Source organism: Odocoileus virginianus, chromosome 3 (genome assembly GCF_023699985.2).
Source record: "Odocoileus virginianus isolate 20LAN1187 ecotype Illinois chromosome 3, Ovbor_1.2, whole genome shotgun sequence".
Taxonomy (NCBI): Eukaryota; Metazoa; Chordata; class Mammalia; order Artiodactyla; family Cervidae; genus Odocoileus; species Odocoileus virginianus.
Window position 1 is genome coordinate 42990231 of NC_069676.1, and position 27673 is coordinate 43017903.

Here is a 27673-nt window from a genome sequence, read left to right on the forward strand (position 1 = left end):
TAAATCTTGAAAATTTTTTGTTCCAAACTAGTCATAGTAATAACTGATACATGATTTTTACTTTGATACAGGTTATTTCGCTGCACACTGACTAGCATTCCTCAGACTCAGGCCTTACTGAATAAAGCCAAACTTCCTCTGGGACTGCTGCTTCATCCTTTTAAAGACCTAGTGGTATGTTTTATTAGTGAAAGTAAATGTGGAAAATGTAAGGCATCTTTTATAATAATGCAAGAATTTTGTTTGAGCTGTCTTTAGGAATTTGACCATTGACAAATTCCTTTATTTGTATTTCAGTCAAAAAGATTATCATCAAACACTTTTACAACGAGATAAAATAAACATATTGTTGAAAAATTCAGGAGGTACTGAGTAGGATAGATGTACTGAAGAAAATAGATAAATGAACCATAGTATTTTTTTTTTAAGTTGTAAATTGTTTACCCATTAAAATGCTTTACCTATTCTCCCAGTTCTTCTATTCTTGGAGTAAAGTCTGTTGCTTTGAGAAACTGTTTCCCAAAAAAAGGAGAGGGAAAAAAAAAGCCCTTCTACTTTTGTCCTAAGGCTTTGGGACCTTGACATGTGACCACATTCATTTGAGTTGATCAGTTCATAAGTGAAGTGACTTTCCCATAACCAACCTCCTTTTGGTAATAGGATTGTATTGCCTTTATTGATTTTTGATTTTAAGACTTTAGATCTTTTAATATGTAGGATAAACTTTAAATAGCATAATTGCCAAGTCAAATAAAACATTGAAATATGATTTAAACCATAACTTACTTTGTGATAGTTCTTTTATGAGAACTTAGTAGCCTGTTAACGTAACATGAAGAAACTTCCCAATAATTTAATTGATTTTTTTTTTTTTTTAGAATGTTGATCGATCCTTCACCATTCATCTCAGAAATACATTGTAAATTTACTATGTTGATTTTGCGGTGTAAACTTTTTTCAAATCAATTTTTACTGGAGTATAGTTGCTTTACAGTGTCATGTATGCAATGTAAACTTTTAGTGAGAAAATAACTTTTTAAAAGGCAAAATTTAATGAGAATAGTCTTCAGGAAAATCACTAAGGTTTAAAAATCAATACATGTCAGCTACATAATATTTTGTGTGGCAGGTTGGACACGTTTTTTACCCTAGTTTTTCCTCGAAAATTATAATATTGCAACAGTTGTATGGATTAATTGCTTTACCCTTAGACATGATGATTGCTGTCTTTAATAAATTAGTGTTGTTTTTTTTTCCCAGCAATTGCCTGTGGTTACCTCTAGTACAATTGTGAGATGCCGTTCATGCAGGACATACATCAACCCTTTTGTCAGCTTTCTTGATCAAAGGAGATGGAAATGTAACTTATGTTACCGAGTTAATGATGGTATGTCTTTTTTATTAACATTATTGTATTCATTGTTGGGAATCAGATAATATAAATGTAAAGTTAAAAAAGCAAAAAAAAAAAAAAGAAACCTCCTGTCTTATTTATGTGTAATCCTGCCACTCAGATATAACTTCTTTTCACTTTTTTTCTAGGCATTTATACTTATATATAAATGATTACATATTTCTTAAGCAAAAAAATATGGTAATATTACTTTGATACCACTTTTTTACGTTTATTATATTGGGCATATAATAAATGGCATATTTCATGGTATTATTTAAGCCTATAATTTAAGAAATATTTTTATTTAGAAATTGTCCCGTGCCTTTTCTCTAGGGTGAGAGAAAATAAGTCCACAGAATAGCTGCCATTAGCTTCATTCACTGCTGTATGAAGGGAGGTGGGCAGTGCTAGAAGGTTAGTTGAATGTAGTTTTTTCAGTAATTGATGAGGAGGAGATAGCCTTCAGTAACTGTTTCACTATTTATATATTGAGAAATATCACCTAACAACATTCTGTTAGGATTAGAGAAGGAAAAAGGGCATGCTGATATCCACATTGAAAATTAAGTTTTCAATTTTTCTAAAAATCTGTTTAGAAGGACATTTCATTAAGCATTGGGAAATAGAGGAGCTTCTGATATTTTTGAAAACCACTTTTACTGTTTGTATTTTTAGAGTAGAAGAAAATGAGGGTAGAAAAAGAGCATTCTTTTTATGCTGTAATAATTCAGAAAATATATGTATGTATAGTATTTAGTACACCTTTAAAATCTTATGTATATGTGCTTTGGTATATGAAGTTAAATTGTAATAAAAGTGAAGTCACTTTCATATGCAGCCCAGAGCATTTCATGAACTATAGCTTACCCTTTAGCATATATTAGGATTTGAAGTTTTAAACAGTTATTGAGAAGACAGGTGCAGTGATAATTTAGAAAATATTGGAGCACTAGTGTTTTGTAAGCAGAAGGCAGCCGATATTCCATAGAGGTCTTAATAACTTTTGAAACTCACCATGCCCCATACCCTGATACCCTAAAAATACTTTGAAGTATTTTTGCCATAGCTTTCCAGGGGCAACCAGAGTCTGTAAACAACATCAAATGTTACTATCCTTGTACCACTGTGAAATTTAAGACAAAGTTTAGTCTTGTGTTTAAGAAAATAATTAGCACTTAATGAGTTTTTATCATCCTCTTAAAGTATTTTAGGAAAGCAGCTTTCCAGGAATTAAGAGAAAAAGGATATTAGAAAATAGGAAAAGTCATAGTACTTGTAATTGTAAAAGTAAAACATACTTAGTGCTGTTCATTATGGAGAGAAAGTGAATGGAACTCAAAAATAAAGTATATTTGACCCAGACTTCCCTGTCAGTCCAGTGGTTATTGAGCAGGTTCAATCCCTAATTGGGATCCCACATGCCTCACAGCATGGCCAAGTTAAAAAAAAAAAAGTGCATTTAGCTTTTAATATTTAGTTTATATTGAATTATATATGAATCCCTAAATTAAGAAAACAGCCAAATGCAAGCTCTATTAAATGTAATCCTTTCAGTTTTAACAGTGTATGTTGTTAATTCACATAGTTCCTGAAGAATTCATGTATAACCCTTTGACCAGAGTCTATGGAGAACCTCACAGAAGACCTGAAGTTCAAAATGCTACAATTGAGTTTATGGCTCCTTCAGAATACATGGTAAAGTTTCACTTTTTATGTAGCATAAATATTTCATAATACTGGGTTTTAAATATACCATATAGTTTTTTAATGAAATTTTATATTTTTAATTTATAAAAGTTATCCTGTTCATTATAAACATAGTTAATTTGTATATAAGGTTAAGTTTGGAGCGTGAAAGTATATGCGAAGTTCCGTTTATTTCTTGGGTATCCATTCAGAAATCTGCAATAGAATATTGGGATCATACTTACTTTTAGGTCTCTTCTAGGCTTCTGCTGTTACAAATAATAATGTGATGTGTATCCTCTTTAAGTACTTATATATACACTTGTGTGAGTATCTGAGGTCTTGCATTTGAAGAGATAATAATTATGCCTAATGTTTGATTAGTACTATGCATTTTACAAACCACATATATCTCTTTGATCATCAGAAACAACACTTAATTAAGCACTGTTCATCCTGTTTTACAGGTATGAAACAGATATATTTAAGTGACTTGCAAAATCCAGAACTTTTGGTTTCTCTTTCTCTATGCAGTAATTGCCTCTAAGAAAAGGGAATATGAAGATAAGACTTAATACCAACTTTTAATACTTTATTTTAGTGTATTTTTATGGGGTAGTCTCTATCTGGTCAGTTGGGGCCATTTTACTATAGAAATTATGAGGACTCAATCTGTTTTCACCACATGGAAATTTCAGTATAGAAAACGTTTTTGTGACACTTAAATGGCTGTTATAGCTTTCTTTATGTAGCTGTGCCTTTGTTGAATTAAAGCCAAAAAATCAGAAGCATTTATTTTTTTGAATTGGCTTTCCTCCGTTTCTTTACCTCTTAGCTTTTGTAAAAATGGCTTCCTTTAAATTTGGAAACTTGCCTAGGTCTGCAAGAGATGTTGCTTCTTCCAGACTTACTTCTTAGACAGCAGATTCTATGAATTTGGCAAGTGATATGTGCAAAAAAATATAAAAGTATATTATACATCAAGTTCTGAGTGTGATTATTTGATGCTTTTTATTGAATTGAAGACAAATATTTGAGCTTGAAAGTTTAAAATATACTTGTACATTTTTTTGCAATTTTTAAAATACACTTGTACATTTTCTGCAAGTATATACAAAATACACTTGTACATTTTTCTGCAAGTTTAAAATATACTTGTGCATTTTTCTGCAACTGGTTGAAATGTGTTGGTTAAATAACCAACTCAAGTTGACTTGATTTGTCATTTTCAGAACTGTAATTTCTCTAAATTGTGAAATATGATGAAAGCCTATGGATCATGAATATATAGGTTACCAACTAACCATAATACCACTGTTTCACCACTCAGGTCAAAAAATTGAACATTGCCAATACTCTCAAAAGGTTTTCTTTTTAAAAAATATTTACTTATTAATTCCTTCCTGAAGTTGCTCATTTGTGTCCTACTCCTTGCAACTCCATGTACTCTAGCCTACCAGGCTTCTCCATCCATGGGATTTTTCAGGCAAGAGTACTGGAGTGGGTTGCCATTTCCTTCTCCAGGGGATCTTCCCAACCCAGGGATCGAACCCAGGTCTCCTGCATTGTAGGCAGACGCTTTACCCTCTGAGCCACCAGGGAAGCCCATTTATTAATTAGATTGGTGCAAAAGTAATTATGGTTCTGGACCCTGAATTTTAAATCATTTTAACTAGTCTCAACCAGCTCTTTATTAATAAAAATAGGAACCACTGCAACACATTTTTGTCAACGAGAAATAAGTTTGTTTATTCCTGTAGCATAAAAATCCATGCTTCAGGATTCAGCGAACTCTTGGAAAGCATTTTCTGCATCCTGCTGGTTGTGGAAGCGTTTTCCCTGCAGAAAGTTGTCAAGATACTTGAAGGAGTGGTAGTTGGTTGACAAGAAGTCAGGTGAATATGGCAGATGAGGCAAAAATGTTGTGGCCCAATTTGTTCAATTTTTGAGTTGTTGATTGTGGGACAGGTGGTTGGGCATTGTCGTGAAGAATTGGGTCCTTTCTGCTGACCAGTGCTGGCTGCAGGTGTTGCAGTTTTCAGTGTATCACATCGATTTGCTGAGCATACTTCTCAGATCTAATGGTTTTTCTGGGATTCAGAAAGCTGTAGTGGATCAGATTGGCAGCAGACCACCAAACAGTGACCAGAACCCTTTATTTGGTGCAAGTTTGGCTTTGGGAAGCACTTTGGAGCTTCTTCTAGGTCCAGCCATTGAACTGATAGTTGCTGGTTGTTGTATACAATCCACTTTTCATCACAAGTCACAATCCGATTGAGAAATGGTTTGTGTTTGTTGCATGGAATAAGAGAAGATGACACTTCAAAATGACAACCTCTTTGATTTGCAGTCAGCTCATGAGGGCACCCACTTACTGAGCTTCTTCACCTTTCCAGTTTGCTTCAAATGCCAAATGACCGTAGAATGGTCGACATTGAGCTCTTGGGCAACTTCTCGTGTAGTTTTAAGAGGATCAGCTTTGATGATTGCTCTCAGTTGGTTGTGGTCAACTTCCAGTGGTTGGCCACTGTGCCTTTTATCTTCAAGGCTCTCATCTCTTTTGCAAAGCTTCTTGAACCACTACTGCACTGTTCATTCATTAGAAGTTCCTTGGCCAAAGGCATTGTTGATGTTGTGAGTTGTCTCTGCTGCTTTATGACCCATTTTGAACGCCGATAAGAGAATTGCATGAATTCGCTTTTTGTCTAGTGACAATTTCTATAGTCTAAAATACATACAAAATTAACAAGTAATAATTCATTAGCAAAAAACATAAAGCAAGAAATGCACATTAAAATGATGTGTATCATAACCACATTTACTTAAAAAATTTTCCAATATCAAATGGCAGAGTTCAACAATGCAAAACTTTTGCACCAACCTGATATCTGGCTACACCAACTCTTAGTTGCATCATGCAGGCTCTTTTAGTTCTGGCATGTAGGATCTAGTTCCCTGACTGGAAATTAAACCCTGGACCCCTGTATTGAGAGTACAGAGTCATAGCCACTGGACCACCAAGGAGGTCTCCTAAAAGCTTTCTGAATATATGTATTCCCCTTCCTGTCCTAGAAAAAACACTCTTTTGACAGATGACAATCATATTCTCATTTTCCTTTTTCTAAGTATGCATCTGAAAAAAACTTCTTTCTATATTATTTTCTTCATCTATTATTATTATAGGCTCCACTTGATCTGTAAATAATGTTTATTTTATTGTTTTGCTATATGTGGACATGACAAATGGTAAGTTTAAATTAAATCCTGTTAATTGTATTTAATGAGATCCTTTTTCTCCTTCAGTTACGACCACCTCAGCCTCCAGTGTACCTCTTTGTTTTTGATGTGTCTCACAATGCAGTTGAAACTGGATACTTGAATTCAGTTTGCCAGAGTTTGTTAGACAATCTGGATTTGTAAGTATCTTAACTCAGGTTAATTTAGAAACAGTGTTTGTATTAATAAAATGAATAGGTAGTTCCAAAATATATTTAAAAAGCTATGTAATTATGTTCTAAAAGTCCACTTAAATCCACAGTTAACTTTAGGTCTCCCTTTTTCTGAGAAATACTAGTTTATTTTTAACTTTTTATTATGGAAAAATGTCAAGGATGTGGTAAATAGAAAGAACATAGTGAAGTTCCAGGTACTTAGCCTCAGGTTCAGTATTTTTAGCATTCAACTGTTCTTGCTTCATCTACCCCTGCCCCTGCTTTTTCTCCTAGAGTATTTTAATGCAAATCTCAGTCAGTATATCATTTTACCTAAAAATACGTGGAATTATTTTTAACGCTAACTAAAATAATGAGAATCACATCCAACAAAATTAGCAGTAATTCCATAATATGATCATTTTACCTAAAAATAAGTGGAATTATTTTTAACCGTAACTAAAATATGCAAATCACATCAAGCAAAATTAGCAGTAATTCCATAATATGATATAATATCCAGTTCAATTTTTGTTCCTGGTTGTCTCAAGAATTTTTTTTATTGTGGGTTTGTTGGAAAAAGAATCTAAACAGTGTCTACACATTGCATTTGCTGGTCATATCTCTTAAGCCTCTTAAAACAACTGTACTTTAAATGGCTCTTACATGCTTAGTATAACCCATGAAAGCTAGCATGGCCTTTCAGTGTAATGAAATACTCTTGTGCTCTTGTATGGTAAGGAAGAATGTTCAGGAGCAAATCTCATCAGAAATGGACTAACTCCCTCAGCTTGGTTACAGGCATTTTTTTTCTTATCGGCATTTGTGTTTTTAATGTTGTAGGTTGTGTTTAAGAATTGTTTGTTGATGAGAGGGTTTACTAACTTACCCAAGAATGAAAACTAGTTTGTTTTTCCCCTTGTAAAACTAAGGTCTACATACTTAAGTTCTTTAAAACGTCTTTTTGCTGATCTTCTTAAATGAATGCATTAAGCGCTATAAAAATAAATTTAAGCAATTTAAAAAAAAGATACAGTATGTAAAGCAGTATGTAGATTTATGCAGTATGTAAATTACATTTTAGAGTTGGTATGTGGTAATTTTTTGAAGTCTTTTTTTGTAAGTTAAAATCATCTACAGACTTTTGTATATACTTTCTGTTGTTTTTTATATGTCATTTCCTAAGTGATTAATATAGCTTTATATAGGTATAATGAGTTTTGGATTGCTGTATTATTGCTTGGTTTTGTTGATTATTTGGGTTATGTGTAGTGTTTTCTTTTGAGTAGTATATGTTTTCATGGTGATTAAACTGCACGGATAAAAAACATTTATGTTGGGACATTTTCCACCGGACAGAAGCAAATGTTTGTATATAACTCTTTGCAGGTATTTTAGATATAATATAAAACTTTATAAAATATTCTTCTGAATTTGTTTTTAGGCTTCCTGGCAACACCAGGACAAAAATTGGCTTCATAACATTTGATAGTACAATCCACTTCTACAGTCTTCAAGAAGGTCTCTCTCAACCTCAGATGCTAATAGTTTCAGATATTGAAGGTATATATTATATACTTAAATTAATGAACTGAGGAAATTTTAGTTTTAGAAATATTTCATGATTGTTCAGCCAATTCAGATCACTTGGTATGATTCTACTATATTGAGGAAAACTTTGAGTATAGTGACAAGATTTTTGAACTTGTGAGACTTCTTCAGTCAAAGCTCTTATTTTATAGAAGAGGAAACAGAATTATGGAGGTAAAGTGAATTCTGAACAAGGCAACAAAAGCAAGTTAATGTTAAATCTCATTCAGGAAGTATTTGAGGATAGACATAGGCCAATGGAACAGAATAGAAGCCCAGAAATAAGCCTTCACATATATGGTAACTTTATTTTTGATAAGGATACCAAGACCATTCAATGGGGAAGAGACAGTCTTTTTAACAAATGGTTCAGAGAAAACTGAGCATGCAAAAGAATGAAGTTAGACCCTTATCTTCAACCATATTAAAAAAAAAAATTAACTCAGTGGATCAAAGACCTAAACTTAAGAACTGAAACTATAAGAAAACAGTGGGGAAAAAAAAAAAGAAAACAGTGGAAAATCTTCATGACATTAGGTTTGGCAGCGATTTCCTGGATATGACACTAAAAGCAGAAGCAACAAAAGAAAAAAATAAATAAATTGGACTTGATCACTGTTAAAAACTTTTGTTCATGAAAGAAAACTATCAAGACAGTAAAAAGAAGTAGAGAAGTACAGAGAAAACACATATATATGCAGATTTTACATAAGATAAAGGATTAATAAAAGAGCTGCTAATGGCTCAGACGGTGAAGAATCCACCTGCAATGCAGGAGATCCAGGTTCAGTCCCTTGGTTGGGAAGATCCCCAGAGAAGGGAATGGCAACCCACTCCAGTATTCTTGCCTGGAGAATTCCATGGACAGAAGAACCTGGTGGGCTACAATCCATGGGGTCGCAAAGATCTGGATATGACTGAGTGACTAACAGACATACATACAACTCAGCAGTAAATAAACCACAACTCAAAAATGGACAAAGAACTTGAATAGACAGTTCTCCAAAAAAGATGTACAAATGGTCAATAAACATACGAAAAAATGCTCAACATCATTAGTCATTAGAGAAATGCAAATCAAAATCACAATGAGATACCACTTGACATCCATTAGAATGGTTATTATTTTTAGAAATGGAAAATAACAAGGACTGGTAAGGATGTGGAAACTTTGGAATTGTTGTATATTGCCGGTAGGAATGTAAAATGGTTCAGTGCTATGGAAAACAATTTGTACACTTAAAAATGGTTAAGGTGAGGATTTTCCTGGTTGTCCGGTTGTTAAGAATCCATCTGCTAATGCAGGGGACACTGGTCCAGGAAGTTAACGCTTGCCATGGGGCAGCTAAGCCCATGTGCCACAACTACTGAGCCCACTGAGCCACTGCTGCTGAAGCTCGAGTGCTCTAGAGCTTGTGCTCTACAACAGGAAAAGCCTCTGCAGTGAGAAGCCCGGGCACCACAATAGAGAGTAACCTTGACTTAATGGCAGCCAGAGAAAGCCTGTGCAGCCAAAAAAAAAAATTAAATGAATGAAAATTTAAAGAAGAATGACAAAATTTTTTTATGGTTATGGTGATAAACTTTGCATATTATATGTGTTTATCACAGTTTAAAAAATTAACTCCAAATGGATCATAAATCTGAATATGAGACTGAAACTATAAAAGTGTTAGAAAAAAACATAGAAGTGTGTGACCTTGAATTAGGCAGTGATTTCTTAGATAAAACACCAAAACCACAAACGTAAAAAGAAAATAGGTAAGTTGGGCTTCTTAAAAATTAAAACTTTGGGTAAACAACAAGCCCTACTGTGTAGCACAAGGAACTGTATTTAATGTTCTATGAAAAACCATAATGGAAAAGAATACATATTTGTATAACTGAGTCACTTTGCTGTACAGCAGAAATCAACACAGCAATGTAAATCAACTGTACTTCAATAAAATAAAAAAATGAAAATGTTTTTAAAAAATAAAGCTTTGTGTTTCAAAGGATACCATCATGAAAGTGAAGACACCCACAGAATGAGAAAAAATATTTGAAAGTCATATATCTGATCAAAATATATATCTAGATCATGCAAGGAATTTCTACAGCTTAATAAAAAGACAACCTAATTAAAGTGGGCAAAGGATTTGAATAGCCTTGTCTCTATGGTACACCGTGTTCAACATTCTGTCTATGCAGTTGGCTGATAAGCCCTTGAAAAGATGCTCATATCATGAGTTACCAGGGAAATGCAAATGAAAACCACAAAGAAATGCCATATCAGAGCAGTTAAAAAGAAATCTCAAAACCAGAATTTTCTGCTGCTCTGAGCATGTCTAGATAACTGGTTAAGTTCCATGAGTATTGGTTTGGGGATTACAAATAAATATTAATAAATAGGTAAGTTCACAACTATAAAATCTGTGAATTATGAGAATTGGCTGTACATCTTTAAAATGCAATAGATTAATAGAGCCCCCCTTCTGTCCTGGTTGTTCCAAATCTCACAACAGAGCAGCCAAGTCAGTCTTTCCCCTTTCTCTTATCTATTCATGTTTCTCCAAATACTTACTTGGCATAAAATAAAATCACATAACAGGTGATTCTGATAATGGGCCAAGTTGTGAATTTACTGATACGGTTCAGCCTCTCAATTTTATACAAAAGCTGATGAATATTCCTTGCTGAGTGTCACATAGCAAACATTTTTTTAAAGGACAGTAGCAAGTTTTTTCAAGAATGTGGAGAAAGTAGAGCCCTCATTCACTAGTAGTAGGAATGGAAGATAGTGCCGCCATTAGGGAAAACATTTTGTCGTTTCCTCTAGAAGTTAAACATAGAGTTAACCATATAACCCAGCATTTTTACTTAATAGGAAAGCAACTATACTTCAATTTTTTGTAATTGTTAACATGAATTATTAAAAATAAAACAGTACAGAACATGTCTACCCAAGAATGTGTACATGAATGTTTTTTAACAACTCAGCCAAGAAGTGGAAACAACCCAACATAAACAAAATGTAAGATATCCATATAATGAAATATTACTCAGCAGTAAAAAAAAACAACATGGATGAATCTTGAAAATGTTAGGCTAAGAGGAAGAAGCCAGTCACAGAGGACCTCATAGTGTGACTCCATTATTATAAAATGTCCAGAATAGGCCAGTTCAGAGACCAGAAGACTAGAGGCTGCCTAGAGCTGTGGGAGTTGGTAGGGAAGTGAGGAGTGACTGCTAATCAGTGTGGGGTTCCCTTTTGCAAGGATGAAAAGGACCTAGAATTAGATAGTGGTGACAGTTGTACAACTCAAAGATAAAAGGGACAAAATCTAAGCAGTAGATTTTTTATATGATAGTTAAATATTTAATGTTTCAAATTATCTGTTGGTATTATTTTTATAAGAATTATGGTGAGCCTTATTTTTGTAATTTTGTAATGAAAAACAGTACAAAAATGTAAAAAGTGAGACCCCCCCCAAAATACTCAATCACCACCCACATTTTCCTTCCAGTTTGCTTCCTTTCAGAAAACAGTATTTACTACATAAGAAAGAATAAATCTGAATACTGAAAAACTCCCCTGATGTGTCCATTTAGCATACCTTGCGATTTACTTGATTTTATAGCCCTAGGTAGGACAGTAGCCTTCTTTGTGAGAAAGTATCCACTTTATGAATGACACAGTTGTTAGTGGGCTGTGTTACTTCTATTTCAAGACAGAATTTTTGTGTGTCTTCTTAGTCAAGATTTTTTTTTTTTTAATGCCAGGAGTGTTTCTTTGACTGCTTCTGGGGCTAAGCAGGAATTCTAAGACAAGATTCTAAATTGTCTTTAATCTAAGAAGCAGAGTACTTGTACAAACATTACAGAGTGCTTGTGGATCTCTATTTTCTGAGAGACTATTTACCTTTTACATAACAGATAAGTTACAATAGAAACCTAAAGCAGTGCTGTTTTGGTAACTCTTTGAACATAGGTAGACATTACTGTGAAAGTAGAGCTTTTCTCTAAGTGTGGGGGTGGTTAATTATATCAGTGTTATATATTTAGAACATGTGTGACAGTTGTTTTGTTTAAAAGAAATATTTATTTATCTTTTCAGATGTTTTTATACCTATGCCGGAGAACTTATTAGTAAATTTAAATGAAAGTAAAGAGGTAAGGGACACTTTCCTATCTGACACGTTTGATTGAAATGTTGAAGGAATGTATTTTTAAAATGAACTTTATGTAGAATTTTGCTTCTTTCTGTGACATTTCTAGGATGTGTAGCATTTTATATTTGCAATTAGTTAAAATTCATCAGATGAACAGCTTTTGAGTTTGCCCTTAAACTGATTGCTTTTAAGTTTAATGTATCAGTTTGTAATAGGGTAGAAGATAAGTCTGTTCCATAAAGCAGGATGAGATGCAGGAAACTTGCCTTGCCAGCCATTTGGGAAACTGGGAGGGTTGCTGAGATAAGCTTCTGGTCACTACGTAGAAGCACTTTAGGCTGCTTTCAGTGCCCTTTGCTTTTCTGATTCACAGAGTGTCATTGAGGTCAGTTCAGAAGAAACTCTTATTACCTGCCTGGAAATTGCCATGACATAATACAGTGAGAGGTGAACAGAATGTGTCTGAAGGGGGGATGTTGTCTACCCTGTACATGCATATATGCCATAGGGGTAACATTTTAACTAGCAAGTCTATGGTCTCAGCTGTTGGCAATGGTGACTTTGCCATAGCGCAAAGTATTTTTTCCCATTAACTCTCTTTATTTGTACAATCTAACCTGAAGAGGTAGTTGTTTTTTGTTTTGTTTTTCTTTTGTAGTAATATCACTAGTTGGCAAATTTACTGGCTACCTTAGATTTTGCAGTAGGAAAGAGTTAAATACACTTTGGAAATGAAAAGAATAAAGTGTATAGAGGTGATTGAGAAGGCCATATTTCATGGCATTTAAATATGTCAAATCTCTAAACTGTGATGGTTCTTTTGGATATATTTTGGACTTATAGTCTTGCTGGACTACTGCATGTGCAAGAACTGTAAGGCCCCAATTTTGATTTGTCTTGCTTGCCAATTTATAATGTTGACTTAAAATGGCTTTCTTGTCATTTGACCAACTTCATTGTTTACTGTACTGTCTGTAGATTCTCTGACCATCATCATGACTCAGTGTCCTGTCTATTGTATTACTTACTGACTTATTGTGAAAAAAATTTTTTTTATTGTAACACTCTTGAGTTTTCTTGCTTTATTTCACAAGCTCGTCCAAGATTTACTGAAAACTTTGCCGCAAATGTTCACCAAGACCTTGGAGACTCAGAGTGCCTTGGGTCCAGCTCTTCAGGCTGCCTTTAAGTTGATGTCCCCAACTGGTGGTCGCATGTCTGTTTTTCAAACACAACTCCCAACTCTTGGAGTGGGAGCCCTGAAACCTCGAGAGGAACCCAACCAAAGATCATCTGCTAAGGTTAGAAAGTCATCAAGTGTATGATAAGATTTATGCTAGTGTTTTGTCCCTTTGACTATAGAGATTATTTTAAATTTATTTTTAAGTTATGAAAAACAGGGGATATAAGGAAATGGATAATCATTTCTCTTTTATGTAGTCATTTCTATTTCATTATTTTCTATCTGATTCACTCTTACCTTATGTTAGATCTTTAGCAGACCACTAACAAATTTGTGTGTAGCTTCCCAGGTGGCTCAGCAGTAAAAGAATCTGCCTGCCAATGCAGGAGATGTGGATTCAGTGTGGGTCAAGGAGATCCCCTAGAGAAGGAATGGCAGCCCACTCCATTATTCTTGTCTGGGAAATCCTATGGATAGAGGAGCCTGGTGGGCTACAGTCCATGGGGTCACAAAGAGTTGGACACAATTTAGCAACTAAGTAGCAGCACCAATGCCACCTGCCTTTGATGAGAAAGTCAGGGAAACTAAGAGAATATGCTTGCTAGGGACAAGGTAGAACCTTAATGATGAGTAAAATTAGTCATGGTTGGTTATATTGATTGTCCTGAATTGTTTTTGAGCACCTTGTGTGTATAAACTTATTTTAAGATACATATTTCTCAAAAGATAATGAGAATGTGGCCATATACTATAATGATTAAAGGTGTCAGCTTTGGAATAAGCCTGTCTAAGTTTCACTGCTTTTTAAATTTGTGAACTTGAATAGTTACTTAATTACTTAAGTAATTACTTAAGTAATTAAGTAACTCTGTTCCCTTATATTTATAAAGTGAAAGTATCAATCATACTTATCTCTTATGATAGATGAAAAGTATTACATATGAATTTAGAAGTTCCAGCATTAAGCATTTAAAAGAGTATCAAAATAAGTATAATAGGTATATTCCTTTTTAAAAGTAAAGCAAAATAGAAAATTCTTAAGCAGGACATGTTTCTTACTGAAAAAAAGAGAAAATATTACAAAACATAAAGGATTTTATAGAATGTTCAAAGATAATTGTTAACCCTCAGTATATATGGTGTGTGTGTGTTTGCTCAGTCACTCATTTGTGTCCAACTCTTTGCAACTGCATGGACAGTAGCACACCAGGCTCTTTTGTCCATGGGATTTTCCCAGCAAGAGTACTGGAGTGGATTGCCATTTCCTCCTCCAGGGGATCTTCCTGATGTAGGGCTTGAACCTGCATCTCTAGTGTCATCTCAGTGGTATATATGAACTGGTATATAAATTTTATGACAATTTAATGATTTAAAATTTTTTCTCTTTGTAATTATTAATAGGAAATTCACTTGACACCATCAACTGACTTCTATAAGAAATTAGCCTTGGACTGTTCTGGTCAGCAGGTAGCTGTTGACTTATTCCTTCTCAGTGGACAGTATTCTGATTTGGCTTCTCTGGGTAAGTTCTTCCTAGTGATTATTTTTCTCAGGTGAAAGTCAAAATGGTATTTTTATGATGATACAGATGACAAAGTGAAGGAATTCTTATTCCCTTGGGAAGTCAGTTTAGTTTATAATTAACCTTGTAGTCTTCTTCTCTGAACATTTATAATAGAGAAATGTCTACATTACTATTTAAAGTAATGAATTCTTTTTTGACAATGTCTTGGAAGGTAAAGAAAGGTCAATTCAAATGCTTGTAGTTACTTTGTGTTAGTAATAGTAGGTGATGGTAGAATTTAAAAGAAGTATATGTTCTCTTTCAGGTTGTATTTCTCGATATTCAGCAGGTAGTGTCTATTATTATCCCTCTTACCACCATCAACACAACCCAGTCCAAGTACAGAAATTGCAGAAGGAACTACAGAGATACCTCACTCGGAAGATTGGCTTTGAGGCAGTCATGAGGATTCGGTGTACCAAAGGTGGGGGCACTTTTTTTTTTTTTTGACATTTATGAAGGCATAAATGGAGTTTTGTTTTAAATCATCTTTATTTATTTTTGGCTGTTGCTGGGTCTTTATTGCTGCACTTGGGCTTTCTTTGATTGTGGCAAGCGGGGGTTACTCCTTGTTGCAGTGCGCGAGCTTCTCAGTGCGGTGGCTTCTCTTGTTGCCAAGTACAGGCTCTAGGTGCCAAGGGCTTCAATAGTTGCGGCTTGCAGGCTTCAGTAGTACGTGGCTTGCGTACTTGCAGGCTCAGTAGTTATGGCTCACGTGCTTAGCTGCTCCATGGCATGTTGAGTCTTCCCAGCCCAGGAGTTGAACTGCTATCCCCTGCATTTGCAAGTGAATTCTTAATCACGGGACTACCAGGGAAGTCTATCCTTTTTCATTTTCTTAATGGTACCCTTTGAGGCACAATTATTTTTAATTTTGGTGATGTCCCATTTATCATCTTTTTTAATTTTTTATTTGTACTTTGGTATCATAGGTAGCTCAGTTTGTAAAGAATCCACCTGCCTTGCAGGAGACCCGGTTCGAGTCCTAGGAATCTGGAAAGATCTGCCTGGAAGGGATAGGCTACCCTTACTCCAATATTCTTGGCCTTCCCTGGTGGCTCAGCTGGTAAAGAATCTGCCTGCAGTCGGGAAATTGGTTTCGATCCCTGGGTTGGGAAGATCCCCTGAAGAAGGGAATGGCTACCCACCCCAGTATTCTGGCCTGGAGAATTCCATGGACTGTGTAGTCCATGAGGTCACAAAGAGTCAGTCACGATTGAGCGACTTTCACTTTCACATCAACCACTGCTTAATCCAAAGTCATGAACATTTATACATATGTTGTCTTCTAAGATTTTTATAGTTATAATTCTTATATTTAAGTCCTTGGTTTATTTTTAGTTAATTTTTGTTTTTGATGAGGTTTTGATGAGGTTTGATGAGTTTGACTTCATACTTTTGCATGTGGATATAGTTGTCCCAGCACCATTTATTAAAAAATACTGTTCTCTCCCTATTGAATTGTCTTGTCCTCTATGTCCCTTTGTTGAAAATTAGTTGATCATAAATGTGAGGGTTTGTTTCTGGATTCTGAATTTTATTCTTTTAATCTATATGTCTGTCTTATGCAAGTACCAAACTTTCTTGACTATTGTGACTTTGTAGTAAGTTTGAAATTAGGAAGTATGAGTCCTCTCACATTTTTCTTCTTTGCCAGAATTATTGTGATATTCTGGGTTCCTCGCATTTTCATGTGATTCTTAGTTTCATCTTGTCAGTTTCTGCAAACAAGCCAGCTGGTATTTGATAGGGCTTTCATTTAATAGGTAGATAAATTGGAGGGAAGAAGAACTAAAGAGCCTCTTGATGAACATGGAAGAGGAGAGTGAAAAAGTTGGCTTAAAGCTCAACATTCAGAAAACTAAGATCATGGTATCCGGTCCCATCACTTCATGGCAAATAGATGGGGAAACAGTGGAAACAGTGGCTGACTTTATTTTTGGGGGCTCCAAAATCACTGCATATGGTGATTGCAGCCATGAAATTAAAAGATGCTTACTCCTTGGAAGGAAAGTTATGACCAACCTCGACAGCATATTAAAAAGCAGAGACATTACTTTGTCAACAAAGGTCCGTCTAGTCAGGGCTATGGTTTTTCCCATAGTCATGTATGGATGTGAGAGTTGGACTATAAAGAAAGCTGAGTGCTGAAGAATTGGTGCTTTTGAACTGTGGTGTTGAATTCATTTAAGAAGTTATCTTTTATCCTATCCTCATTCTTACTAACTACTGTGTATTATTTAATATGCTTGTTTCCAGTGTCAGGGTGTGGGTTTTCCCCATACTACCAAGCAATTAACTCAGTTCTGACATTGCTTACCTAGAGATATCATCAGATCCCACAGATTAAGGGTTCAGTCTCACAAGACTGCCTCCCCACACACCACACCACCACATTTCAGAAGCCAGTTGTGAGTCCAATTTGTTACCTCTGCTTCTGGCTATAGATTGGAGGGTCCAGCAAATCCCTCCTTTGGTTGAGATTATTGGCTAGAGTGACTTGTAGAACTCAGAAGAAACATTGTACTTACTAGATTATCAGTTTATTTTATTTAATTTTTAAAAATTCATTTATTTAAATTGGAGGCTAATTACTTGTAGTGGTTTTTGCCATACATTGACATGAATCAGCCATCGGTGTACATGTGTTCCTCATCCTGACCCCCCCTCCCACCTCCCTCCCCACCCCATCCCTCAGGGTCATCCCAGTGCACCAGCCCTGAGCACCCTGTCTCATGCATCGAACCTGGACTGGCCATCTATTTCATGTATTAAAATATACATGTTTCAATGCTATTCTCTCAAATCATCCCACCCTCACCTTCTCCCACAGAGTCCCAAAGACTGTTCTTTACATCTGTGTCTCTTTTGCTGTCTCGCATATAGGGTCATTGTTACCATCTTTCTAAATCCCATATATATGCATTAATATACTGTGTTGGTGTTTTTCTTTCTGACTTACTTCACTTTGTATATTTTATTTTATTTTTTTTTGAGTTTTCTGTGTTTGTATTATTTATTTTTAAAATTTAAATTATCTATTTATTTTACTTTACAGCATTGTATTGGTTTTTCACTTCGTATAATAGGCTCCAGTTTCATTAGAACTGATTCAAATGCATTCTTTTTAATAGCTGAGTAAAGATTACCAGTTTATTTTAAAAGGATATAACTCAACAACAAAAAAAGAGACAAGATGCATAGAGCAAGATATGAGGAAAGGAAAAGGGTGTGGAGTCCTGGAGTTTCTGGAGCTTGCTTCCTCTCTCTGAGAGCTTCATTCTCCCCAAGTTTCCATGTATTCACTGGGATTACATGTACTATAATACAGTAATCCCATGTATTACATGGGATTTCCATGTAATCCCAAAGCTCTCATAAGGACCTGTCCTTTTGGGTTTTATGGGGCTTTATTACATAGTCAAGACTGATTAAGTCACTCTCAAGCACTTCTCCCCTCCCTGTAGGTACTGAGTGGGGTGGGGGTGGGGGTAATGTCAGACTGAAAGTTCTAACCCTCTGTAATCAAATGGTTGAATACTCTGGTAGCCAGCCCCCCATCATTAGTTTCTTTCCATCCTAGTTCCTTTCCAGAAGTCACCTAGTTAACCCAGTAAAAGACAACTTTATAACCCTCAACACTTAGGGAATTCTAAGGGTTTTAGAAGCTGTGTGCCTGGAATGGGTGAAGACTGAATATTTATCTTTTTATAAACTACAATATCACATCTAAACTTTATATGTAGGTGTATGTAAATCATTTTGATGCCTTTTTCTTTTCTAGGTCTTTCCATTCATACTTTCCATGGGAACTTCTTTGTTCGGTCAACAGACTTACTGTCTTTGCCCAATGTAAACCCAGATGCCGGCTATGCAGTACAGATGTCAGTGGAAGAGAGTCTTACTGACACTCAGTTGGTTTCCTTTCAGTCAGCACTCTTGTATACATCCAGCAAAGGTAAGCTTTTCTGTTTGTTTCATTGTAGCAAAAACACATAACATGAGATCTATCCTCTTAACAAAATTATGTCTAAAATACAGTGTTGTTAACTAGAAGCACAATGATGGAGCAAAGGTAAGATTTTTGAATTGGCTTGTGATAAAATCCATGTGATAAAAGCCATGTCTTTGGCTTGTGATAAAATCCATCTTCTTTGGAAAAAATTACCATTTCTGTTAAGCCAAAAAAGTGATCTTAATCTTAAGAGGCTTTCTGTTATTCTTGATAAAGCTAAGATATTTGGTGTTTAATTTTTTAAGCATTGTATTTAACAGATATTTATTAAGAGTCTACTTAGTGTCTGAAATATGTTATGATAACACAACAGTCAAACTGAATTAAAACCCTTTTTCTCATAGTCCTTATTCTAGTAGGGGAGATAAACAATAAAAAGAATACATCAGTAAAATAATAATATGTTATATAGTGACATTAGTTAATGAGAAACAGAAATCTGGTAAAGGGTTTAAAAGGTGCTGAGGGATGGTGGTCTTTTAAGATAGGGTTTCCAGGAAAGGTCTCACAGAGGTTGACATTTGAGTTAAATTTTGAAGGAGTTCAAATGCAAGATAAACAGTTTTTAAGGGTATAATTTGTTTAGTACTAATTAATTTATAATATATTTTGTCCAAAAGATGATGTGAAGGCTGGTTAAATTTATTTTTATTATTTTAAAGATTCACAGCTCTCACCGTAATTCTGTTTTGTCTCCTTAAAAAAAGTTTTGAAAAGTGTTATTGTGCTGTGTCTACTGATTTTTACAACCCTGCCAAAATCTATAAAAAGTGTATAATAGATATTTTACTGAAAACTATTAGTATTAGAGAAGTCCACTTTTTGTACTATGATTATAATAATATTGCATACCATAAATGTAAAAGTAAGATAGATTTCTGAATCTAGATATTATTTTTTATTTGACAGAATAATTCCCAGTCCTTTTTCTCATTGATTTTTCTTAACCTATTAAAAAAAAAAACCCTAATATATAATTGAACTAGGTGAAATCTACCATTTTAATGTATAGTTCCACAAATTACTTTTATTTATTTATTTATTTATTTTTATTTAATTTATTTATTTTTAATTTATTTTCTTTATTTATTTTAAAATACCTGCCTATGACCAGTGCATTCTCTTGGCAAAACTCTATTAGCCTTTGCCCTGCTTCATTCTGTACTCCAAGGCCAAATTTGCCTGTTACTCCAGGATATCTCTTGATTTCCTACTTTTGCATTCCAGTCCCCTGTAATGAAAAGGACATCTTTTTTGGGTGTTAGTTCTAAAAGGTCTTAGAGCCTTCATAGAACCATTCAACTTCAGCTTCTTCAGCATTACTGGTCAGGGCATAGACTTGGATTACTATGATGTTGAATGGTTTGCCTTGGAAACGAACAGAGATCATCCTGTCAATTTTCAGATTGCATCCAAGTACTGCATTTCCGACTCTTCCGTTGACTATGATGGCTACTCCATTTCTTCTAAGGGATTCCTGCCCATAGTAGTAGATATAATGGTCATCTGAGTCACATTCATCCACTCCAGTCCGTCTTAGTTCGCTGATCCCTAGAATGTTGATGTTCACTCTTGCCATCTCCTGTTTGAGCACTTCCAATTTGCCTTGATTCATGGACCTAACATTCCAGGTTCCTATGCAATATTACTCTTCACAGCATCGGACCTTGCTTCTATCACCAGTCACATTGACAACTAGGTGTTGTTTTTGCTTTGGCTCCATCCCTTCATTCTTTCTGGAATTACTTCTCCACTGATCTCCAGTAGCATATTGGGCACCTACCGACCTGGGGAGTTCATCTTTCAGTGTCCTATCTTTTTGATATACAGTCAGCAAAAATAAGACCGCTCAGATCATGAACTCCTTATTGCCAAATTCAGACTTAAATTGAAGGAGGTGGGGAAAACCACTAGACCATTCAGGTATGACCTAAATCAAATCCCTTATGATTGTATAGTGGAAGTGAGAAATAGATTTCAGGGACTAGATCTGATAGACAGAGTGCCTGATGAACTATGGACAGAAAGTTTGTGACGTTGTACTGGAGACAGGAATCAAGACCATCCCCAAGAAAAAGAAATGCACAAAAGCAAAAGAGCTGTCTGAGGAGGCCTTACAAATAGCTGTCAAAAGAAAAAGCGAAAAGCAAAAGAGAAAAGGAAAGATATACCCATCTGAATACAGAGTTCCAAAGAATAGCAAGGAGAGATAAGAAAGCCTTCCTCAGCGATCATTGCAAAGAAATAGAGGATAACAATAGAATGGGAAAGACTAGAGATCTCTTCAAGAAAATTAGAGATACCAAGGGAACATTTCATGCAAAGATGGGCTCAATAAAGGACAGAAATGGTAGGGACCTAACAGAAGCAGAAGATATTAAGAAGAGGTGGCAAGAATACACAGAAGAACTATACAAAAAAGATCTTCACAACCCAGATAATCACAGTGGTGTGATCACTCACCTACAGCCAGACATCCTGGAATGTGAAGTCAGGTGGGCCTTAGGAAGCATCACTATGAACAAAGCTAGTGGAGGTGATGGAATTCCAGTTGAGCTATTCCAAATCCTAAAAGATGATGCTGTGATAGTGCTGCACTCAATATGCCAGCAAATTTGGAAAACTGAGCAGTGGCTACAGGACTAGAAAAGGTCAGTTTTCATTCCAATCCCAAAGAAAGGCAATGCCAAAGTATGCTCAAACCACCGCACAGTTGCTCTCATCTCACACGCTAGTAAAGTAATGCTCAAAATTCTCCAAGCCAGGCTTCAGCAATACGTGAACCGTGAACGTCCAGGTGTTCAAGCTGGTTTTAGTAAAAGCAGAGGAACCACAGGTGAGATTGCCAACACCCACTGGATCATCGAAAAAGCAAAAGAGTTCCAGAAAAACATCTCTTTCTGCTTTATTGACTATGCCAAAGCCTTTTGACTGTGTGGATCACAATAAACTATGGAAAATTCTGAAAGAGATGGGCATACCAGACCACCTGACCTGCCTCTTGAGAAACCTGTATGCAGGTCAGGAAGCAACAGTTAGAACTGGACATGGAACAACAGACTAATTCCAAATAGGAAAAGGAGTACGTCAAGGCTGTATATTGTCACCCTGCTTATTTAACTTATATGCAGAGTACGTCATGAGAAACGCTGGGCTGCAAGAGGCACAAACTGGAATCAAGGTTGCCGTGAGAAATATCAATAACAGATATGCAGATGACACCACCCTGATGACAGAAAGTGAAGAAAAACTAAGGAGCCTCTTGAGGAAAGTGAAAAAATTGGCTTAAAGCTCAGCATTCAGAAAACTAAGATCATGGCATCCAGTACCATCACTTCATGGCAAATAGATGGGGAAACAGTGGAAACAGTGGCTGACTTTATTTTGGGGAGCTCGAAAATCACTGCATATGGTGACTGCAGCCATGAAATTAAGACGCTTGCTCCTTGGAAGGAAAGTTATGACCAACCTAGACAGCATATTAAAAAGCAGAGACATTACTTTGTCAACAAAAGTCCGTCTAGTCAAAGCTATGGTTTTTCCAGTAGTCATGTATGAATGTGAGAGTTGGACTATAAAGAAAGCTGAGTGCCGAAGAATTGATGCTTTTGAACTGTGGTGTTGCAGAAGACACTTCAAAGTCCCTTGGACTGCAAGGAGATCCAACCAGACCATCCTAAAGGAGATCAATCCTGGGTGTTCATTGGAAGGACTGATGTTGAGGCTGAAACTCCAGTACTTTGACCACCTGATGCGAAGAGCTGACTCATTGGAAAGGACCCTGATGCTGGGAGGGATTGGGGGCAGGAGGAGAAGGGAATGACAGAGGATGAGATGGTTGGATGGCATCACTGACTCAATGAACATGAGTTTGGGTGAACTCCGGAAGTTGGTGATGGACAGGGAGGCCTGGCATGCTGTGGTTCATGGGGTCACAAAGAGTTGGACACAACTGAATGACTGAACTGAATACTTGTCTAAAAGGGTAACATTATTTAGTGCTATTCTAGATAAAAAACATTTACAACTAACAATTAAGATGTTTAAGCCTATCATATTGGCAACGACAGCTATTACACGCATAGAAACAGATATATTCACTTTGTGACCCGGTAGACTATAGCCTGTCAGACTCCTCTGTCCATGGGATTCTCCAGGCAAGAATACTGGAGTGGGTTACCATTCCCTTCTCCAGGGGATCTTGCCCACCCAGGGGTTGAACCCGGCTTACTGGGTAGTTCAAATGGTACAGAATCTGTCCTCAATACGAGAGACCTGGGTTCGATCCCTGGGTTGGGAGGATCCCCTGGGAGAAGGGCATTGCAACCCACTCCAGTATTCTTGCCTGGTGAATTCCATGGACAGAAGCCTTGCAGGCTACAGTCCATGGGTTTGCAAAGAGTTGGACATGACTGAGCAACTTTTACATTTTCTCCTACGTTGCAGGCATATTCTTTACCATCTGAGCCACCAGGGAAGTTACAGTTTCACAAGTTTTGACAATTTAAGTATCACAATCTGTTCCATTACCCCCAAAATGTCCTTGGGTTTTTATAGTCAGCTGTCTCCCATCCCCAGAATCTAGCAACTATTGATCTGTTTTCTGACCCTTTACTTTTGCCTTGCAAAAATGTTTTATGAATAGAATCATACAGTAGGTAAACCTTTTATATCTGGCTCTTTCAGTAAACACAGTGGATTTGAAATTCATCCATGTTGTTTCATCTACTAGTAGTTTGTTTCTTTTTATTCCTAAATGGTATTCCATTGTACTCAGGTTGTTTATTTCCTAGCTTAGGTACATTTGAGTTGTTTCCAGTTTTTGGCAATTTCAGATATAACCCTTATAAACATTTGCATATGGAGTTTTGTATGAGCCTAAGTGATAATTTCACTTGGGTAAATACTTTTCAGTGTTTTTGATGGGTGTCTGGGTTGTATGGTGAGCTTATGTCTAACTTTTTAAGAACTTGCCAAACTGTTTCTAAGCAGCTGTACCATTTTGTGCTCTAAGCAGTGTATGAGAGTTCCACCTGCTCTGCATTCTGACCAGCATCTACTGTTATCTGTTTAGTTTTTGCTTGTTATTTTTGGTTTGAGGTTTTTTTGTTTGTTATGCCCTTTTAATAAAGTATAATGTATCACTTTTAGTTTTATTTCATGTTTCCTTAATAAATAATGTTGGACATCTTTTTATATACTTACTGTATTAATTATTAGTTTAGGTTATTCCTCATGTTTTCTAAGAATAACCTAAATAAAATGTGATTATAATTTCTATCCATGTCCACAAATCTTTGTCATCTAAAAATTTCCCTAAGATGGATTTCTCTAATTGGAAATAAAAATATAGAGATGTTTAGAAAAATCTTGCTACTGCCATGTTTCTTTTCAGAAATATTTTACCAATTTATAGTCCCATTCAGTGCCCTTTTAATATCACCTTTTGATTTTGTGAGTTTATCTGTATCTATCATCAACTCGATGGACATGAGTTTGGGTAAACTCCAGGAGTTGGTGATGGACAGGGAGGCCTGGTGTGCTGCGATTCATGAGGTAGCAAAGAGTCGGACACAACTGAGTAACTGAACTGAACTGAAGTATATAATGGTTATTGTTATGATAGGCTAAACATGGTATCTTATTTCTTTTAGTTACCAATGTTTTTATCTAGAACAGAAGCTGTGAATAATATCACCCTTTTACATAGATATTACTTCTCTTTAAAAGTAATTTGTATGAGCTCCTCCTAGATAAGGTTTTGTTAGTCATCATCTGTCCCTACAGGTTGTAGTGTGGGTATCCATTCCAGTTTTTTTGCTTGTTGTTCTTTGGTGTTCAAGGTCTTGCTTGTTAGAAATTTTTAAGAGCTTGACTTGATATTTGATATTATATGGTTCTCAGATGGTTTTCACTTTTGTTTCTTGTATTTACTGATTTTTGCTGTGTGGGTAATTAGCAAAGAAGAAATATTGTGACTCTTTTTTTTTTTTAAATGAAAGCTTTATTTTTAATTTCACAAGCTGAGTCAAATTAAATTAGTGGATTTCTTTTACTTTTTTTCCCCTGTGATTAAAAAGAACAGTATAAAATTTCTCTGGAGTTTGAATATCAAAACAGAATGTAGAACATATCTTGGAGTAGTTTTCTTAAACTATATTTTACCAAAATCGCTTTTACAAAAAGGATAAAATAATCAAAAAATTCAGAAAAGAAATCTTTAAGAAGCTAGCATGTTACCATCATTTGGATATGATCTTTATTGTCTTTTCAGTGGTACCTTGAAAAAAAAGTTTGTAGTAGAAAAAACAATGCTTTAGAGTTTGTTTTGATACTATTCCTACTTACTACACATAATCCTGTTTGGTTTCAAATTGAAGTGATTTTTCTGAGTAACTATTTATTTATTTATTTTTCAATATTTATTTATTTGGCTGCACCAGGTCATAGTTGTGGCATGTGGGATCTTCGATCTCAGTTGTGGCATACCAGCTCTTTAGTTGCAGCCTATGGGATCTAGTTCCCTGACCAAGGATTGAACCCGGGTCTCCTGCATTGGGAGCATGGAGTCTTAGCCCCTGGACCACCAGGGAAGTCCCCTGAGTAACTTTAATACACACTTTTTTTTTTTTAATATTGTTGTTCCTCACTATTATTTGTATGTTTTCTCCAAAGGTGAAAGAAGAATTCGTGTTCATACTTTGTGTTTGCCAGTAGTTTCAACTTTAAATGAAGTCTTTCTTGGAGCTGATGTTCAAGCAATTTCAGGGTTATTGGCCAATATGGGTAAGAATTATTACCTATTGTAAACATATTACAAGTAGTAGCATTTGAAAAATCTATATACTTGTGTTTTCCTTTGAATAATTTGCTTTACAATATCAGTATTTTAGATTCAGTGTATGCCTGCCAAGTAACTATTTGAATAAATGGGCTGCTGCAGATAACCTGATTTTTTTTTTTTTTAATTTATTTTTTTTTAAATTTTTATTAGTTGGAGGCTAATTACTTTACATCATTACAGTAGTTTTTGTTATACATTGATATGAATTAGCCCTGGATTTACATGATTTTTTTTTTTTTTAATTTTACAGCTTTATTGAAATTAGTTTCAGTTTTTGAGATATAAGTGATATAATTATCACTTAACCCATTTGAGTATGTAACTCCATATACACATCCATGAGTATGTATACAGATTTGTATGGCCATCACCTGAGTCTTGTTTTAGAACATTTCCATCACCCCTGAATGAGCCTCATGCTCATTAATTAACAGTTCCTGCTTGCTCTCTTCTTCCCTCACTGGCCTTAGGCTACCAGAAAACTGTTAGAGCAACTGAGCGGGCACACACATACAGACACATACATGCAAACTGTATTCTGTCTCACAGTCTACCTGCTGTGGACTTCAGTACCATGTTTTACTTAATGTCTTCCATGTCAGAGTTGCCTTCTTGAATTTTGTTTAGTTTTGTTTTCTTTTTGGATCCCTTTTTCAAAAACATAGAGCTTAATGTCATCTTGGTTCTTGCTCCCTTTCTCCTTCAGGGATGGCTGCCAGTGAGTCCTTTTTCTTCAAATTCAATCATCAATTTGCTTCAAACTCAAATGCCTGTAATAGGAATAATTACCTATTTTCTTGAATTTCCTATTGGGAAAAAAATGTTCTTTAATGTAACATGATAAATAATTAGCTTCACTTTAGTCTCATGTGTTAAAAGTTAAAAATTGTAACCTAAGAAATTTGAAGATCCTTGTTGCCTTTATATTTTGTTGAACTAGTACATTTTTGTAACACTATCTTTATTATTATTAACAATAGCAACTATATGTCAGGGAGTATTTGTGAATTTTAAAAAATCTTCACAACAAGTATTAGTTCTGTTACTAAATTTGGTTGATCCCAATATGTACTTTTTACCCCTCACATTTTGTCAAAATCCTTGAGTTAAGATAATAGTAGTCTTTGTTCTTTTTTGCTTATATATAAATTTGGTCATAGCAGTTAATAATGTCACTTCATTGAGTGTATTTTTGATACCACATGAATAGAGTTTAGCTATAGTTTGAGAAGTTTTCAAAGCAACTACAGTGTTTTTGGTATTGGAAAAAATTTTGGGGTATATATTTTCCATTTGTATTTCCAGTGTATACATTTTACAGATAAGGATACTGTGGGTCCTAAAGGTTAAATTACTTGCCAGATTTTCATACTGCTAGGAAAGAGCAAAACAATATTTCAACACAGGTTGGTTTGATTCTCCAAAGTATGTGCTTTTAACTGCTGTGTTTGGTTCCTTGTGTATGTAATAACTTGAGAGAAAATTTGTATAATTAAAAAAAGTTTTTCTATCCTTAACGGTGGGGTAACTAAACTTCTGTCTTTTTTCTCTTTTGTCCCTACTTCAACTTCTGTTAGCTGTCGACAGGTCTGTGACTGCCAGTCTGAGTGATGCTCGAGATGCCCTAGTGAATGCTGTCATAGACTCCCTTTCAGCTTATCGTTCTTCAACCCTAAGTAACCAGCAGCCTGGACTCATGGTTCCTTTCTCTCTTCGGCTTTTCCCACTGTTTGTGCTGGCTCTCCTTAAACAGGTAAAAGAATCAAAACCAGAAACTTAACACAGTGAAAGTGTCAGTAGCCAAAAGTTTTGT

The 27673-nt window shown here is 35.4% G+C and overlaps 1 protein-coding gene across 5 annotated transcripts in view; it reads left to right on the forward strand.

The window, feature by feature from the left end:
- The window catches only part of SEC24A (SEC24 homolog A, COPII coat complex component), a 110776-nt gene that overhangs the window by 74291 nt on the left and 8812 nt on the right, over positions 1–27673 (forward strand). For all 5 annotated transcript variants that reach the window (XM_070465389.1, XM_070465390.1, XM_070465388.1 and 2 more), the window contains 12 exons: positions 72–174; positions 1261–1387; positions 2982–3091; positions 6386–6498; positions 7958–8076; positions 12200–12255; positions 13349–13555; positions 14839–14959; positions 15267–15425; positions 18786–18959; positions 25692–25802; positions 27438–27613. In XM_070465389.1, the coding sequence (XP_070321490.1) occupies positions 72–174; positions 1261–1387; positions 2982–3091; positions 6386–6498; positions 7958–8076; positions 12200–12255; positions 13349–13555; positions 14839–14959; positions 15267–15425; positions 18786–18959; positions 25692–25802; positions 27438–27613 (1576 nt within the window). The remainder of the gene's footprint in view (positions 1–71; positions 175–1260; positions 1388–2981; positions 3092–6385; positions 6499–7957; positions 8077–12199; positions 12256–13348; positions 13556–14838; positions 14960–15266; positions 15426–18785; positions 18960–25691; positions 25803–27437; positions 27614–27673) is intronic.